This window comes from Hyperoodon ampullatus, assembly GCF_949752795.1.
Source record: "Hyperoodon ampullatus genome assembly, chromosome: 3".
In the NCBI taxonomy this organism is placed as follows: Eukaryota; Metazoa; Chordata; class Mammalia; order Artiodactyla; family Ziphiidae; genus Hyperoodon; species Hyperoodon ampullatus.
This window is the reverse complement of record NC_136916.1, coordinates 36,601,900-36,619,943: the sequence shown is the minus strand read 5'-3', so window position 1 is coordinate 36,619,943 and position 18,044 is coordinate 36,601,900. Positions and strand designations below refer to the sequence as shown.

At 45.1% G+C, this 18,044-nt stretch overlaps 1 protein-coding gene across 1 annotated transcript in view; it reads left to right on the top strand.

Annotated features, from left to right (window-relative positions):
- Positions 1-1,733: 1,733 nt before the first annotated feature.
- ZNF592 (zinc finger protein 592) overlaps positions 1,734-18,044 on the top strand; it is a 38,738-nt gene continuing 22,427 nt past the window's right edge. Inside the window, exons 1-2 of the mRNA XM_079700514.1 lie at positions 1,734-1,807; positions 11,157-13,419. Coding sequence (XP_079556640.1) covers positions 11,176-13,419 — 2,244 coding nt within the window. The 5' untranslated portion in view covers positions 1,734-1,807; positions 11,157-11,175. The remainder of the gene's footprint in view (positions 1,808-11,156; positions 13,420-18,044) is intronic.

Below are 18,044 nucleotides of genomic sequence, written 5' to 3'. Positions count from 1 at the left end.
GCTCTGAGCAGGAGTATGCCCTGCTTGGTTGAGGAGCAGTAAGGAGTCTGGAGCAGACTGGCAACAGAGAGAGGTAGAGGAGAGAGAGGGCAGTTAGATCATCCTGGCCAGGTAGGCTGGGGTGAAGACTGGATTTTACTCTGCGTGAGGTGGGACGGTGTTGAAGGGTTTTAAGTATAGGAGGAACATGATCTGGTGGATGTTTTAAAAGCAGCACTCTGGCTGCTGTGTTGCGAGTGAGTAGTAGAGGAAAAGAGGAGAGGCACGGAGACCAGTCATCAGGCTTTTGTGGGAATCCAGGAGAGAAAAGAAGATGGTTGGAGGTGGTGAGAAATGGTTGGATTTGGATACATTTTGAAGGTAGAGTTGACGGGATTTGCTTATGGATTGGATGAAGGGTATGAGGGAAAGAGAGGACTTAAAGATGCCAAGGTTTGGCCCAAGCAACTGGAAGGACTGAGGTGTCATTTACTGAAATGAGAAGGAATGTAGGAGGAACTCCAAGAGTTAGATTTTGGACATATTAGATTTGAGATGCCTATCCAAGTAGAAATCCAAGTCTAGAATCGAGGGATACCAATTAATTAATGATTCAGTGAGTGCCTGTCGAGGGGCTTATGAAATAGAAGAAGAGAGAACATTTTACTGGTAAACTACATTAAAGGTAGTTTAAAGGTACTACATTAAAGGTAGAAAATTATGAGGAGAAATACAAGGGAGGATGAGATGACTTCTGACAAGGGCAGTCAGAGAAAGTCCCTCTCCGTTCCTTGCCTGTAGGAAGCCTGTGTCCCCTTGATGAGCCTTTGGTGGCACTCACAGGTATGTGGTTGCGAGGTGTTTTCAGTGGGTTGTGGAGGGGAGGGCACTCAAAAACAGGGTCTGGGCCTTCCCTTTGTGTCCTCAGTGCCTGGCATAAGTCTTGGCATTTGGTAATTATTTGATGGAAGAACTTGCCCTTTCTGAGCCTCAGTTCTTCATGTATAAAATGAAGAGGTTGGACTAGACCAGTGCCCTGGAATCAACTGGGAAGCTTTTTTAAAAAAATGCAGGGATCCATCCCAGGCCTACTGAATCAGAATTTCCACAGTGGAGCCTGGGATTCTGTGTTTTAAAGTCACTCCCCATGTTATTCTTTTGCAGTCAGTCCAGCAGCAGTCTGCAGACGGGCATTTGGAAGCCACTGGACCAGGTCATTTCTGAGGTCCACTTCAGCTCTAACGTCCTGTGAGTCTTGTTAGAATGCTTGCAATGCAATTCTGTTCTTGGGAAATGGAATTTTTGGTTGGGGTGGAAGGGCTTAGACGGGGAGAAGAGAAAGCTGCCTCTGGGTGACGGATATCTTGGGCAGGGCAGGCAGGGACAGGTGTATCAGCCAGGGTTTGGAGAGGCTTCAAGGAAAGGTTCTGGGAGGGGTGGGAGCAGTGACAGCCCCCGTAACGTTGGGAACCAGGTGTGTTAGGCCCTGGACATAGAGGTAAAGGATATGACCCCAATTTTCGGGAGACTCACAGACTGATGAGAAAACTCAGGATCCCAGCCTACTGTGGGAAGCGCTGCCATAGAGGAAGGGAGGAAGGGAAGGGCAGAGGACTCAGAGAAGGCATCCAGGAGGAGGGGCCCTGGAACAGGAGCTTGGGGATGAGGAGGAGTTCTCGGGCAGATTTATGTTTGGGGCCACTCAGGAGGAACAGCTCAAGCTCTGACACCAGTGACTGAAACGTACCCTGGGAAGTGGCTGGAGAGGTGGACACAGACCAGATGGGAATGGCTTCTGCACGCTGGAAGAAGAGTTTACTTACTGAAGGTGATGGGGATTTTGAACTGGGACGTCTCTGTGATCAGATAAGTGTTTTACAGCAACCATTCTGCCAAAATATGCATTGGCAGGACTAAGACCAGATAGAGGAAAAGACAAGTGAAACGCTTTGTTGTTTTGCCTGGGTCTGTTGGGGCACCTGTTTTCTTGTATACTGCTGAGAATCTCTTTGGGCTGTTCTTTGCTAATGATTAGACTGCCAGGTGCCTCATGAAATGAAGCATTGGCCACTGATTGACTCAGAACGTCTGTGACTTGGGATCACTTAGACCTATACGAAGGCCTCAGATGTGTATTCAGGAGGGCAGTAGTATATATGTGGTAGAGAATCTGCTTGTCTACTTTAGGACTTAAGTTTTGTGTAGAAATCCAATAGTTCTAGATTAATTTGCCCAGCTGTTGTGGCCTAGCCTGTTCAAGGTCTCAGAGACCCTTCAAGTTAGTTTAATTTTACGTATTAAATCAAGGCCTGCCTAAGATCCTTACATAGGTAATTGGTGACAGCATAGGGGGAAAGCTAGTTCTCTGTGGTTCACAATTTCTTATTCTTTTAGCTCTACTATTCCCAGTCTGGGGCTTCATTCTGGGTCCAGGAACATGGAACTCTTTTTTTCTGTTTCCTTTGATCCAGCTAAAGTTTCACTGAGCCCCCTTCTCTACCACCCATAGAAGCAGTATCTCTTTCTGATCAATGTTCCAGCCAGAGTCCAGATTGAAGTTCCTGCAAGTCATGGGAGTAGCAGCTTTCCCTTGTGCTTGCTTGCTCATTCTCTCTTTCCCCTTGCCCAGTTTCCATTCCTGGTACAGAAGTTCTCCCACCTGGGAACCACCAACTCAAGTACTTTCTTAGGATCTGCTAAATAATCTCTCTCTCTCTCTCTCTCTCTCTCTCTGTGTTTCATACAGTTTGAGTTATTTTTTGCTTTATTATCCCCTGGGATGTTCCTTCTGAAATAGAAAGCTGGGGGAAATTTTATTTATCCATTTTTATTTATTTATTTATTTATTTTTATAAATTTATTTTATTTTTGGCTGCATTAAGTCTTCGTTGCTGCACGCAGGCTTTTCTCTGGTTGTGGCGAGTGGGGGCTACTCTTCGTTGTGGTGCACAGGCTTCTCATGGCGGTGGCTTCTCTTGTTGTGGAGCACAGGCCCTAGGTGTGCAGGCTTCAGTAGTTGTGGTACCTGGGCTCAGTAGTTGTGGCTCGCGGGCTCTAGAGCGCAGGCTCAGTAGTTGTGGCGTGTGGGCTTAGTTGCTCCGCGGCATGTAGGATCTTCCTGGACCAGGGCTTGAACCCACGTCCCCTGCATTGGCAGGCAGATTCTTAACCACTGTGCCACCAGGGAAGCCCCTGTTTATCCATTTTTAAACTCTTAACTGTTATAACAATAATTGAACACAGTTTATGTCAATATCTACGCCATATGCAGTCATGTGGGGCAGTAGGGTAAAGAGTTCACCTACAGGTTGTAAAACATACATACTGATCCTTCTTTCTAGTCCTCATCCAACGAGATGGCAAATAAAAGGAAACAATTTTGTTGTCTCACAGCCCAGTGTTCCCTAAATCATGTGGTCTTTCATTTTCATCATATAAATCTGTGATGTTATTTGTTTCCTTGTTTCATTAGACAGAATATACTGAATAGAGATCAGACTTTTCTTAAATTTGGAGTGTCTCTGCCCCCTTGATGTCCTGTTATTGCTGAACTTAATATTGTTAAGAAAAACAGGTGGGTCTTCCCTGATGGCGCAGTGGTTGAGAGTCCGCCTGCCGATGCAGGGGACACGGGTTCGTGCCCCGGTCCGGGAAGATCCCACGTGCCGCGGAGCGGCTGGGCCCATGAGCCATGGCCGCTGAGCCTGCACGTCCGGAGCCTGTACTCCGCAACGGGAGAGGCCACAGCAGTGAGAGGCCCGCGTACAGCAGTGAGAGGACTGCGTACTGCAAAAAAAAAAAAAAGAAAAACAGGTGACCAAGTTTAACGTTATTTGAAATTCAAAGGCTTCAATGCTGAGGGAAAGAAAGCTCATGGATTTAGTGACAATTCCTTGTTTTTAGTTTCTCAGAGCCTTTTTTTTAAAATTTTATTTATTTATTTATTTATTTATTTATTTATTTATGGCTGTGTTGGCTCTTCGTTTCTGTGCTAGGGCTTTCTCTAGTTGCAGCAAGCGGGGGCCACTCCTCATCGTGGTGCGCAGGCCTCTCACTATCGCGGCCTCTCTTGTTGCGGAGCACAGGCTCCAGACGCGCAGGCTCAGTAATTGTGGCTCACAGGGCCAGTTGCTCTGCGGCATGTGGGATCTTCCCAGACCAGGGCTCGAACCCATGTCCCCTGAACTGGCAGGCAGATTCTTAACCACTGCGCCACCAGGGAAGCCCCTCTCAGAGCCTTTTAAAAAAAAAATTCTGGATTTGAATACGTGTGGATGTTACTACATTTATATATTTTACCTTTAACAATATCAGTATATTTTCTGACTAATGGATTAAGTTGTTGTTGTTGGTTTTGGTCTATATCTTTTATTTACTTCAAACTTCAAAAACGCTGCCCTCTGCTCTCTAGTGTTTGAGGTTTGATGAACAAACCTATACTTCAATTATGTTCCCCCTTTCCCCTAAATCTTCATCTCTCTAGAATAAAATAGAGTTCTGATTTTTAGGCTCTCATTAGAAAGCTCTTCCATCTGCTCAGTCTCATTTCTCAGGACCTTTTCCAACTCTGGTACATCTTTCTCTTTTTTTTTTTTTTTTTTTTTTTTTTAAGAAGATGTTGGAGGTAGGAGTTTATTAATTTATTTATTTTTGCTGTGTTGGGTCTTCATTTCTGTGCGAGGGCTTTCTCTAGTTGTGGCAAGTGGGGGCCACTCTTCATCGTGGTGCGTGGGCCTCTTACTATCACGGCCTCTCTCGTTGTGGAGCACAGGCTCCAGACGCGCAGGCTCAGTAGTTGTGGCTCACGGGCCTAGTTGCTCCACGGCATGTGAGATCCTCCCAGACCAGGGCTCGAACCCGTGTCCCCTGCATTAGCCGACAGGTTCTCAACCACTGCGCCACCAGGGAAGCCCTGGTACATCTTGCTTAAAGTGTGGGGAGCCAAAACTGCTCAGCACATCTCTCTGTGGACACTGAGTGGTTGTGAATAAGGGCAGGATCGCAAGTTTTATTTTGTTTCCAGTGTCCTTTCTGATAATGCCCAGTGTTTTCTGGGCCTTTTGTGATGAAACATGCAACATGGTGTCTTAAGGGAACAGTCTAAGCTGATGCTTCTTTATTGAACAGTTTAGCTTAGAACCCATTATTCTAATCATAACCATATACATTCTAGTATAATTGGAATTGCTTTTCCCTAAACGTTCCTTCACATTTGCTTTCACTAATGCTCCTTTGCCATAATTTCACCTATTCATACGGCCTCCTTAGAACTTGTCTTTTAATTTCGCATTTTCATTTCTGGAACAGCTTTTAGGCCATTTGCAGTCTTGAAGGTTTCATTTTATTGCTTCAACAAATATTTATTGACTGCCTAATGGAGAATGCAGTGGTGAACGAGACAGATAAGTCTCTTCCCTCATGAATCTTACAGCCTAATGTTTTTCTGCTAGATTATTGGTTCCCAAAGCATTTGAGACCTCCTTTTCAAATTAATTTTTTCATGGACTCTCATTCAGTAGTGGTGTTTTTAATGGCTGGTCATTGGGAACACATTTGTGGATATGAAGTTGGGTCCCCAGTGGGTTGGGCACTATCATTCTAGGCAATTTATGAAAGCATCGAGCTCCAGTCCAGAACTGGTCAATGGGTTAAAATACACCGTCGTTCATGGTTTCCCATAAATGACAATCACATAAAGACAAACATACAAGCAACATGGAATTCAGTTTGTTGTTTTTTGGTGGAATTTTGGCATTAGAAATTCTGTCTACTAGTTCTGCCGTAATCATATTGTTTTTCTCCCCTGAAAGAATTTGAATAGGTTAATTAGGCCTGATGAGGCCCTTTTAAAATTAAGGTGTTCTTCCCTCCCTCTCACCTAGTTGATATGTTTACTTAACTGCTTGGCAAAATTTCCTGGGCAGCTAGTAGACCCTGTAATAAATACTGGGTATTTATATTCACTTTAACTTTTTTTTTAGTTTCCAGATCTTCCCTGAATAGAAACTTACCCTGAGAGGATACAGCGTCAGTCTGCCAGTTCACCCCCAAGGGGGTTGTATGTATCATAGCATGGTTCCACCTTCTCACCTTTGGGTGAAATTTGCTCTTGGCCTAGGGCTCAGAGGACCGAGGAGCCTGCCTTGCCTGTTGACTAGGCCATTCTAGATCACTGGGTGAGCTCACCATGCGTGGATCTAGCTTGTTCAGATGCTTCAGGGGAAACCCTGCTGAGTGCTCTGCAGGGTGAGCCATGGTTCCTAGGCTGGTATTTGTGGACATGGGGCAGGGGCCATCACCTCTGGGTCCTGAGGACTGCCCCCAGGCAAGGTAGGCAGGCAGCCGTCTGTGGTATGCTCTTTCCAACTTTGGCTGCTTGCAACAGGTTGCAGACACTGGTGTATGCTGAAGCTTTTTATTTTGACTACACCTTTAATTTTAATTAAGTTACTTCACCGATTTTCTAGCTGGCAGTCCCTTGCTGAGTCATGCCAGATGTGCTTAAAGAGTTTTATAGTGATGATTTTTAGAGTCCTCTGTAAGAAGCTCCTCAAATTTTTTTTAATATAAATTTATTTATTTTATTTTATTTATTTATCTTTGACTGTGTTGGGTCTTCGTTGCTGCATGCGGGCTTTCTCTAGTTGCGTGAGTGGGTGCTACTCTTCATTGCAGTGCATGGGCTTCTCATTGCAGTGGCTTCTCTTGTTGTGGAGCTCAGGCGCTAGGCACGTGGGCTCTAGAGCACAGGCTCGGTAGTTGTGGCGCATGGGCTTAGGTGCTCCGCGGCATGTCGGATCTTCCCGGACCAGGGCTTGAACCCGTGTCCCCTGCATTGGCAGGTGGGTTCTTAACCGCTGTGCCACCAGGGAAGCCCCAAGTGCCTCAAATTTTTTTGGCCTGCCTAATTTCTTCTTTCCATAGGTTAAAAATATAATTTAATAAAATTACTTAAGCAATAAAATTTGAAATAAATCATTTGAATAAATAATTTGAAAATGTAGATAAAAAGGAAAGAAAATAATTTCATTATCTGTTGAGATATTTTTGACATTTTAGAGTATTCCTCTAGGCTTTTTCTTAAGAACTATGTATAGTAAAAAATTTTTTTTTGTTTTAAATAGAGATTGTACTGTGTGTACACTTCAGTGTCTTTTTTCCTCATTTTAGGAGCATTTCTCATAGTCTTAAATATTGATCTATAATGATGCCTAATATTTAATTGTGTAAATAGACCATAATTTATTGAACCAACTTCCTATTGTTGGGACTTTAGGTTGTGTCTCATTTTTTGTTATAAATAATTCTGTAATGATTATTTTTGTCACATGCATCTCTATTTCCTTAAGATAAATATCTGGAAGTGGAATTATTGAGCCTTATGTATGTACTGCTAAATTGCTCTTTAGACAGGTTGTATCAATTTCTATTACTTTCAAAATGCTTATTTTGCCACATCTCTGCCAACACTGGGGATTATTAGTTTTTGAAAACTTTGGTCAGTTTAATAAGCCAAAAATGTTTCTCATTATTTTAATTTGTGTTTCTCTAATTTTTTGTGAGGTTGCAACTTTTGTTATGTATGTATGAATTGTCCATTTGTGGTTGTTCTTTTTTTAAGTGCCCGCTCATCACTTTTGCTTATTTTTCTAATATGTTGATTATCTTTTACTAACTACTTTTTAAGGGCCTTTTACATATTAATAAAGATATTAATGATAGTAATTATTATATGTTGCAAATATTCCTTTTGGTTGTTTGCTTTTTAACTATGTGTTGGCAGGTTTTTGATGAATAGAACTTTTTATTGGTAGTCTTTTTCTTTGCAGTTTCTCCTTTGCTTTTTTTTCTACTTTTTTTTTTGGCTGCGTTGGGTTTTCTTTGCTGTGCACTGGCTTTCTCTAGTTGCAGTGAGCAGGGGCTACTCTTTGGTGCGTGGGCTTCTCACTGCGGTGGCTTCTATTATTGCTGAGCATGGGCTCTAGGTGCACAGGCTTCAGTAGTTGTGGCGCAAGGGCTTAGTTGCTCCGCGGCATGTGGGATTTTCCCGGACCAGGGATCGAACCTGTGTCCCCTGCATTGGCAGGCGGATTCTTTTTTTTTTTTTTAACATCTTTATTGGAGTATAATTACTTTACATTGTTGTGTTAGTTTCTGCTGTATAACAAAGTGAATCAGCTATACGTATACATATATCCCCATATCCCCTCCCTCTTGCATCTCCCTCCCACCCTCCCTATCCCACCCCTCTAGGTGGTCACAAAGCACCGAGCTGGTCTCCCTGTGCTATGTGGTTGCTTCCCGCTAGCTATCTATTTGACATTTGGTAGTGTATATATGTCAATGCCACTCTCTCACTTCGTTGGCAGGCGGATTCTTAATCACTGCGCCACCAAGGAAGTCCCTCTCCTTTGCTTTTATAACAGGGTACATTTTGATTAATTTTTACTTTCTACTTATAAACAATGTGATACTTACTTTAGAGCAGAGTTTAAAGAAATACAGACACTTGGGCACACTGTGAGGTTTTTTTTTTTTTAATATTTATTTATTTGGCTGCACCAGGTCTTAGTTGCAGCGTGCAGGATCTAGTTCCCTGATCAGGGATCGAACCTGGGCCCCCTGCATTGGGAGCGCAGAGTCTTAACCACTGGACCACCAGGAAAGTCCCCCACTGTAAGTCTTTTAACAGTTATCGATTGCTGCTGATTTTGGTTGTCCTTACTAGGGCTAAATAGAAAACAGGATTTGATCTTTGGCTTTTAAAAGTATCAACCTTGGTATTTAAAATTCAAAGGTTATAAAAGTTTTTCCTGCTGCTGATGTTGAGCTGCCACACCATTTATTGGCTCTGATTTTCCTAGCAAAAGATACTTTTTGCTCTGACCTCTGACCATTCTCGGCCAATCCCTGAGATTTCTCTGTGTGGAGAACATCATTACTTTCATGTTGTATCTCTCTGCTTCAAGCCCCTGTGACTTGGAGTTAAACAGCAGTAGGCTTCTCGATAATCCTTACACACACTGCCCACTACTACCCCTCCTCCCCCACAGGCTTTTCCCAGCACCTTAAGAAGACCAATCTATTCCATCCTTCTCCCTCAATCTATTTTTCCTAGACTGAAGGGGGGTGGGGGGGGAGTTGGAGATAAGTTTATAAAGCAAATACCACATAGGTGTTTCCTTATAGTTGGGATCAGCCTGCATAGTGGTTCACTTGGTATTGGGATGCTGATTGCTTCCACTGATATCCAGTATATTCCCCTCACTTATGGGCTCCAACAGTTCTATTCCACCAGACAATCATTTGTTGTCCAGAAACTTTACATCTCGTTTCAGCGAGATATTCTGCCAACTCATATTTAGTTAACGGGTATTTCACTTTATTAGTATCTACCATAATTAGATATCTTCCCAATGGGGCGGTCTGTTTCATTTTCCGTGAGAACTCTTAAGAAGGCAGATGTGTTTTGTTGGGGCTTGGTGGGGTGGGACACGAAACCAAACCTGCAAGCCTGTTGATCCCATGGGATGGCAATAGATATATCTCTGCCAGCTGTTCCCCTGTGGTTCTAATTTTTGTTTCTTTTTTCTTTATTTTCCCTTTTTAAAATTATAAAGGCAGTCTACCAGCACACACACACAAAAGTTGTGAAAAAATCACACACCAGTAATCCCACCACCCTGCATAAATTACTTTTCTCTTTTAATCTTGGCTCAAATGCATACTTAGTTTTACATTGTCATAGTTTGACAACATTTTTGTATGTGTTTTTTATTTTAATCTTAACGCTGTAAGTAATTTTTCATGTTGCTACATAGATTTCATAATTGGGATTTTTAATGATTTTTAATAACTACATAATAGTCTATCAGTTACTTAACCATTCCCTGTCCTTGGACATTTAGATTCTTTGTGTGTATGTGGGTGTCTCCTTTTTGTGTTGTTTTAATAATGCTATACACTTTTGCATATAGCTTTTGGGAATTTTTGTTCTTAGGATAAATTTCTGGCAGTGGGGTTCCCGGACCCAAGGATTTGCCCCTGATCTGGTTCTGTGCAGCTACTGTACTGCTTTCTAAAAGAGTTGTGTCAATTTGCATCCACAAAGGCTTTCACTACAAACATGGTGTAGGAAATACTTAAGCAAATAAGGCTCTGGGATGCTGAAGCAGATGCAGGATTTATGGGCTGAACAAGGGAGATAGTAGGGTTTTTTCTTCCTCTTTCCAGCAGGTTTGAGCCAGGCAGCTTCATGTCTTATCTAAGTGTGAGTATTTTAGTAACTTCCTAAGGGAAGGCCTCTTTCATAGGGCCTTGGGTTTCCTCCTTTGCAGTAGTTTTTGTAGCTCTGCTTCTACAGATCATGAAGGAAACGGGCGGATTTTCTTTCCTTTGTGTATTAAGTTAAAATAAAATTTAGGGCTTCTCTAAAACTATTCCCTGGCCAGTTTGATAACTGTGTGCTTCTTTGAGAGTCACCCTGTCCCTCAGGTTTAGTGATCCATTCACCAACCAATAATAGATTTGGGGTGAAAATTAAGGAATCAAGCAGACACTGACTAGAGAAAAAAACACCTAGGGGATGACATAATCTGCTAGAGTTTGTTTAATCCTGGCAGTGATAAATCATTTTGGATTTGCTTGGATTCATGCAGCAAAAAACCAAGTTATACAAAGTTAATGATTAATTACTAAGAGTAAATTAGGAGAAGTTATAGCCAAGTCTCATATGAATCAGAAGTTTTCTAGAGAACGGAGGTACTGAGCCATGCTTTTTTTTTTTTTTAAAGGGCTGAGTGATTGTTTTTTTTGCTAATGCTTATGATCATGGAGTGATGATATTCCCTGAGAAATTGAGGGAGTGTGGTGTGAGTGTACCCTCTTTTTGGCTCTGCAACCAACCAGGAATTTCCAGGTATTAATGTTTAGAGCCTGCCAGGCAGGCTTGTCACTACATGCTAACTTTTCTTTCCACTCCTCCCCCAATGTCCCCAGCATTTTGGAAACCTGTTGGGGTAAAACTCAGGTGTGTGACTTCCCATAGCGTGGGGATTTGTGCATGTGCGTGCTGGCTGCATGTGTGTTAGCGAGATGGGTTTGTGAAGAAGATGATGCTGGACAGAGCCCAGTGGGATCCTGGTGATCACTGATTCTGTTCTCTGTTTCTGTTACAGCCCTTGCCAGCATCCAGCCATGGGGGATATGAAAACTCCAGATTTTGATGACCTTCTGGCTGCCTTTGACATCCCAGACCCCACCAGCCTTGATGCCAAGGAGGCCATCCAGACCCCCAGTGAGGAGAATGAGAGTCCCCTCAAACCTCCAGGCATGTGTATGGATGAGAATGTGTCCTTGTCTCACTCAGGATCAGCCTCAGATGTGCCAGCCGTGAGTGTCATCGTCAAGAACACCAGCCGCCAGGAGTCATTTGAAGCGGAGAAAGACCACGTCGCTCCCAGCCTCCTACACAATGGATTCCGGGGCTCGGACCTGCCTCCAGATCCCCACAACCTAGGCCACAACTGTGGGAAGTTTGATTCCACTTTCATGAATGGAGATAGTACCAGGAGTTTCCCCGGCAAGCTGGAACCTTCCAAGTCAGAGCCCTTACCAACTTTTAACCAGTTCAGTCCAATCTCCAGCCCCGAACCCGAGGATGCCATCAAAGATAATGGGTTTGGGATAAAGCCCAAGCACTCTGACAGTTATTTCCCACCCCCTCCTGGGTGTGAGTCTGTGGGGGGCCCGGTCCTGGAGGCTCTGACTAAGTTTCCAGTCCCAGAGCTGCATATGTTTGATCACTTTTGTAAGAAAGAGCCCAAGCCAGAACCCCTGCCCCTGGGGAGTCAGCAGGAGCACGAGCAAGGTGGGCAGAAGGCAGTGGAACCTCACAAGGAGCTGGATACCAGTCGATTCTTTGGGGAAGCTTTGGAGTTCAACAGCCACCCCGGCCACAGTATCGGAGAGCCCAAGGGGCTTGCCTCGGAGCTAGGTACCTGCTCGTCAGTGCCCCCTAGGCAGCGTCTTAAGCCAGCTCATTCCAAGCTGTCCTCTTGTGTTGCAGCCTTGGTGGCCCTGCAGGCTAAACGAGTGGCCAGTGTCACCAAGGAGGATCAGCCTACCCACACAAAGGATCCCTCAGGGCCCACAAAAGAGGGCTCCAAAGGCAGCCCCAAAATGCCCAAGTCACCAAAGAGTCCCCGGAGCCCTCTGGAGGCCACTAGAAAAAGTATCAAGCCATCAGACAGCCCTCGGAGCATCTGCAGTGACAGCAGCAGCAAAGGCTCCCCTTCTGTGGCTGCCAGCTCCCCACCAGCAATTCCCAAAGTCAGAATCAAAACCATTAAGACATCATCAGGGGAAATCAAACGGACTGTCACAAGGATCCTGCCAGACCCTGACGATCCCAGTAAGTCCCCTGCTGGGTCACCTCTAGGAAGCGCCATTGCTGAGGCCCCGAGCGAGGTGCCAGAGGATGAGGTCACTGCCCTGTCTGGGGCGGAGCACTTTCTTGAGGTGGGCACAAATTCAGGGAGCCCCCAGGGTGACAGGAAGGGGGATGAGGGCATGACAAAAGCCAGTGAATCTTCAACTTCCTGCTGCGGCTCTGGGTCCCGGGGCCCAAAGGGGGCTGCCTCGGGCTCACAGATGGGCAAGAAGCAGCAGCAGAGCACAGCACTGCAGGCATCCACCCTGGCCCCTGCCAACCTCCTGCCCAAAGCCGTGCACCTGGCCAACCTGAATCTGGTCCCTCACAGTGTGGCCGCGTCCGTGACGGCCAAGTCCTCAGCACAGAGGCGGAGCCAGCCACAGCTCACGCAGATGTCGGTGCCCCTGGTCCACCAGGTGAAAAAGGCCGCCCCACTGGTTGTGGAGGTCTTCAACAAGGTCCTCCACAGCTCCAACCCCGTGCCCCTCTACGCGCCAAATCTTAGCCCACCTGCGGACAGTAGGATCCACGTGCCGGCCAGTGGGTACTGCTGCCTGGAGTGTGGGGATGCGTTTGCCTTAGAGAAGAGCCTGAGCCAGCACTACGGCCGGCGGAGTGTCCACATCGAGGTGCTGTGCACACTGTGCTCCCAGACGCTGCTCTTCTTCAACAAGTGCAGCCTGCTCCGGCACGCCCGTGACCACAAGAGCAAGGGGCTCGTCATGCAGTGCTCTCAGCTGCTAGTGAAGCCCATCTCTGCGGACCAAATGTTCGTGTCGGCCCCCGCGAACTCCATGGCACCAGCAACCCCGGCTCCCCCCTCCTCCCCCAAACACGGCCTCACTTCAAGCAGTGCCAGCCCCCCACTTCCAGCTTTGCCGCTCTACCCAGACCCTGTGAGGCTCATCCGGCACAGTATCAAGTGTCTCGAATGTCACAAGCAGATGCGAGACTACATGGCTATGGCCGCACATTTCCAGAGGATGACGGAGGAAACCGAGGGGCTGGTAAGCAGACCCTCTCTGTGATAGTTGTCAGGCCCCTGGTTCGCACTGTTCCATGACTGGGCATGGAGAGAGAAGCTCATTGATGTGGGGCAGTGTGGCATCTTAAGAGTCCTAGAAGAGGAATCTGGCTTGCTGGTTAGCAACCCACCTGGATATTTAGTGCTTGGTGTTTATTGGGAAAAGCATCCTGCCCACAACTGAGGGGAGACCCTGAAGATTTAACGAGTGTATTTATGGACACTCCGCTCCCACTCCAGTGGGCTCTCAGGGTCCATTGTTGGGCCGGGGCTAGGGCTCTGCTGGATGGTCCCCTGGTCTCTGGCAGCTGTCAGCACAGTCCTTGCACGTGCCCAAAGAACTTGGGGGCAGAGGTAGGTGCATCACTGCCCTGCGCGTCAGTCTGTACTTCTGAGAACCTTGTCTTTACCAAGTTGTTGTGCCCCACGGTGGACATAGCTGTTTTTGCAGAATCCCTTTGGGGAAGCTGTCGTAGGGCCAATAGCAGGGTTGGTGTGGAAGGAGAGTAGACTGACATGTGGGCCCCGAGTCAAAGGCTTTGGGGCCTCTTCCCTTCATCTCTGTTCTCACTACTAAGAAAGCAGCTGCCCTTATCTCTTGTTCCGATTCTTGGTTATGCTTGATGAGAACTTGATGAGTGTGTGTGTGTGTGTGTGTGTGTGTGTGTGTGTGTGTGACTTCAGGCATTCCATGCTGAAAACACCCTTTGGCACCTTGTGTGTCGGTGGTTGTCTGTATTAGCAATGTACTCTGAAGAAGCAGGCCTCCAGAAGGCTCTTCTCTTCCCTCTCCAAGTGGCTCCCTTAACAACTTAGCCAAGCCCAGCCCCTCACCAAGCCTCCCTAAGCCAGGGCCACAGAGACCTGGAAGGAAAGCAGACCAGCTCTTTTTACTTCAGTTCACAGTGACCCACGCACCTGTTGGTGTCTTGATGAGCTCTGCCCTTGTTTATCGAGTGTCCCACGTGTGCACAGAGGCTCTGTGTCAAGAGCAGGGTTGCCCGTAGGAGGAAGTCGCACCATTCTTCCAGGAGCTCACGATGGCTCAGCAAGGGCAGGGCTCCCCACCTGAGCTGCTAGAGTGTGTGGCAGGCTAAGGGCTGAAAACAGGCTTGTAACATAGTTGCATAGAGTTCCTCAGAGGGACTAATTCCTTGTGGTTCCAGGCATAGGGAGGGTGCCACGTGGACATGACATTTGAGCTGGACCTGCAAGGATGAGTTTGGAGGAGGGGGAGGGGCAAGGGGTGTTCCAGGTATAGGGCAAAGGTATGGGAAAGTGCAAAGTGGTTTGAGGAACAGGGAGTTGCTGGGAGTGAGACCAGCCTTGGGAGTGTTGGGCTAGAGACAGGAGGTGGAATTCAGTAGGCAGCCCCTGAAAGGGGCCAGCAAGGTGCCATAAGTCCCTGTTGCCTCTCATCTTCACCTTCTCTGTTTCAGTTTGCATTTTCTTTCTAATGAGTCAGGTGGAGTGTGGGTCCCCCAGGCCCTTTCCTCTGGGGCTTCAGGTATTCCCGCTGTACCAGCATGGTTGACTTGGACAGGATCACTTCTTCTGGGTCATCTGATCAGAACCTTTGCCAGTGAAGGTCTGATACCTGTGCCTGTGGTTTTTTCCCCCCACACTTTTCTTCACTCGCCTTTTAAAATCTGAGCAGGCTAAGGTCTGGGTGTAGGATCCCAGGCTGGCACGCTTCTCATCCTGCATCTTCTCTGTGTCATTCTCCTTCAGTGGGAGCTGGACAAGAGGGCCCCCCAGAGGGAAAGGGAGGGATTGCTGTCAGGCTTCTCTCAGTCCAGCTCTATTCTCTCACAAAATCTCCTGCCAATAAATGTGGCCTCAGAGTCTCAGGGAAAGGGGAAGGCTTGAGTTCTGGGATCAAAATCTAACCTTGATGGCTGTTGGCTTTGGGTTTCCCAAGATGGTACCCAAGCTTTAGGCCGTATGAGGGGCAGGCAGTGGACCAGTGGGGTGGGATTGGGCTCCACTATGCTGGAGGGACTGTAGGACAGCGTGTTTGGGCCGTTGACTTCTTCCTGGGAGTCTGAACCACTTATGCCTCCCTCTGCAGTGGCTGGAGGGGTCCTTCCCCTTACATTCCAAGCCACCTTGTTGGGCAGATGTCAGCACAGAGAGATTATTTCTTCTTGTTCTTAAGCTTTTGTTTAACTCTGTCATTATCACACCTAACAAAATTAATAACAGTTCCTTAACATTGTCTAATACAATTCATATTCAAATTTTCCCTTCATGTCAAAATTGTCTTTTTACAGTTGAGCTTGTTTTGAATCAGAATCCAAATGTGGACCAAGTGTTGTGTTTGTTTGTTATATCTTTGAAATTTCTCAATCTAGAGCAGTACCTATTCCTACTCCACCCAACAAGGGCCCCCCGCCCCCCCTTATTTTTCACATCATTGCTTTGTTGAAGAAACTGGTTTGTGTGTCCTGAGAACTTTCCAGGACAATTCTGGGTTTCACTGATTGCTTCCTGAGAATTTTTCAGGATAATTTTGAGTTTAATTGCTTCCTCATACAGTTAATTTGTTCTATACCCCATATTTTATCTGTAGACTAGAAGTTAGCAATGAAGGCTTGATTAGATTCGTCTTGAGGAATGGGAATACTGTGTTCTTCATAATTCATTACTTCAGGGAGGCACAATGTGCTTGATTGTCTCCGTTTTAATGATGCTAAACTTGATCAGTGAGTTTAGGTTGGTGATGTTCAGATCCCTTCCTTATAAAGTTTCCTATCTTTTTACCTAATGATTTTAGCAGCCGTTAATAATTGCTGTTTGAGTCAGTAATTTTATTAGGAGTTGCAGGAGGTTGTTTTAAATTTTATTATTTCTTTCTCATTTATTAGCTGGAATTCTGTATAAGATCTTTTCCCCTTCCTTGAGGGCTATTAGGTTACCCTGAAGTACAGTTTATGTTGGAAAAGTGGATAAATTTGTTTCCCTCAGTTAACAGTTTTCACAGTAGTGAATTGATGCCCCAACAATCTTAAATGGTGTTTTGAGAGTCCCTCCTCTATTATTTTTAAAAATTGTGGTAAAATACACATAACATAAAGTTTACCATCTTAACCATTTTTTAAGTGTACAGTTTAGTAGCGTTAAGTACATTCACATTGTTGTGCAATCAGTTTCCAGACCTCCTTTCATCTTGCAGAACTGAAACTCTAAACCTATTAAATAACAACTCCCTATTCTCCCCTCCCCTTTCCCCCTGGCAACCACCATTCTACTTTCTGTGAATTTGACTATTCTAGGTACCTCACATAAATGGAATCATACAGTGTTTGTCTCTTTTTGACTGGCTCATTTCACTTAGTATAATATCTTCAAGGTTCATACATGTTTTAGCATTTGACAGAATTTCCTTTCTTTTGAAGGCTGAATAATATTCTATTGTTGTATATACCACATTTTGTTTATCCATTCATTCACTGATGGACACTTGCGTTGCCTCCAGTTGTATTATGAATAATGCTGCTATCAACATGGTGTACAGATATCTTTTCAGGACCTTACTTTCAATTCTTTTTTTGTGTGATCAAATATTTTATTTTATTTTATTATAGTTGCTGTACAATATTATGTTAGTTAGAGGTGTACAATATAGTGATTCACAATTTTTAAAGGTTATACTCCAAGAATGCTCAACATCATTAATCATTAGAGAAATGCAAATCAAAACTACAATGAGATATCATCTCACACCAGTCAGGATGGCCATCCTCAAAAAATCTAGAAACAATAAATGCTGGAGAGGGTGTGGAAAAAAGGGAACACTCTTGCACTGCTGGTGGGAATGTGAATTGGTACAGCCACTATGGAGAACAGTATGGAGGTTCCTTAAAAAACTAAAAATAGAACTACCATATGACCCAGCAATCCCACTACTGGGCATATACCCTGAGAAAACCATAATTCAAAAAGAGACATGTACCAAAATGTTCATTGCAGCTCTTTTTACAATAGCCCAGAGATGGAAACAACCTAAGTGTCCATCATCGGATGAATGGATAAAGAAGATATGGCACATATATACAATGGAATATTACTCAGCCATAAAAAGAAACGAAATTGAGCCCTTTGTAATGAGGTGGATAGACCTAGAGTCTGTCATACAAAGTGAAGTAAGTCAGAAAGAGAAAGACAAATACCATATGCTAACACATATATATGGAATTTAAGAAAAAAAATGTCATGAAGAACCTAGGGGTAAAACAGGAATAAAGACACAGACCTACTTGAGAATGGACTTGAGGATATGGGGAGGGGGAAGGGTAAGCTGTGACAAAGCGAGAGAGAGGCATGGACATATATACACTACCAAACGTAAGGTAGATAGCTAGTGGGAAGCAGCCGCATAGCACAGGGAGATCAGCTCGGTGTTTTGTGACCGCCTGGAGGGGTGGGATAGGGAGGGTGGGAGGGAGGGAGACACAAGAGGGAAGGGATATGGGAACATATGTATATGTATAACTGATTCACTTTGTTACAAAGCAGAAACTAATTAAAAAAAAACGGTTATTGTGTTGTACAATATTAGTTCTTTGGGGTATATATCCAGAAGTGGAATTGCTGGATCATATGGTA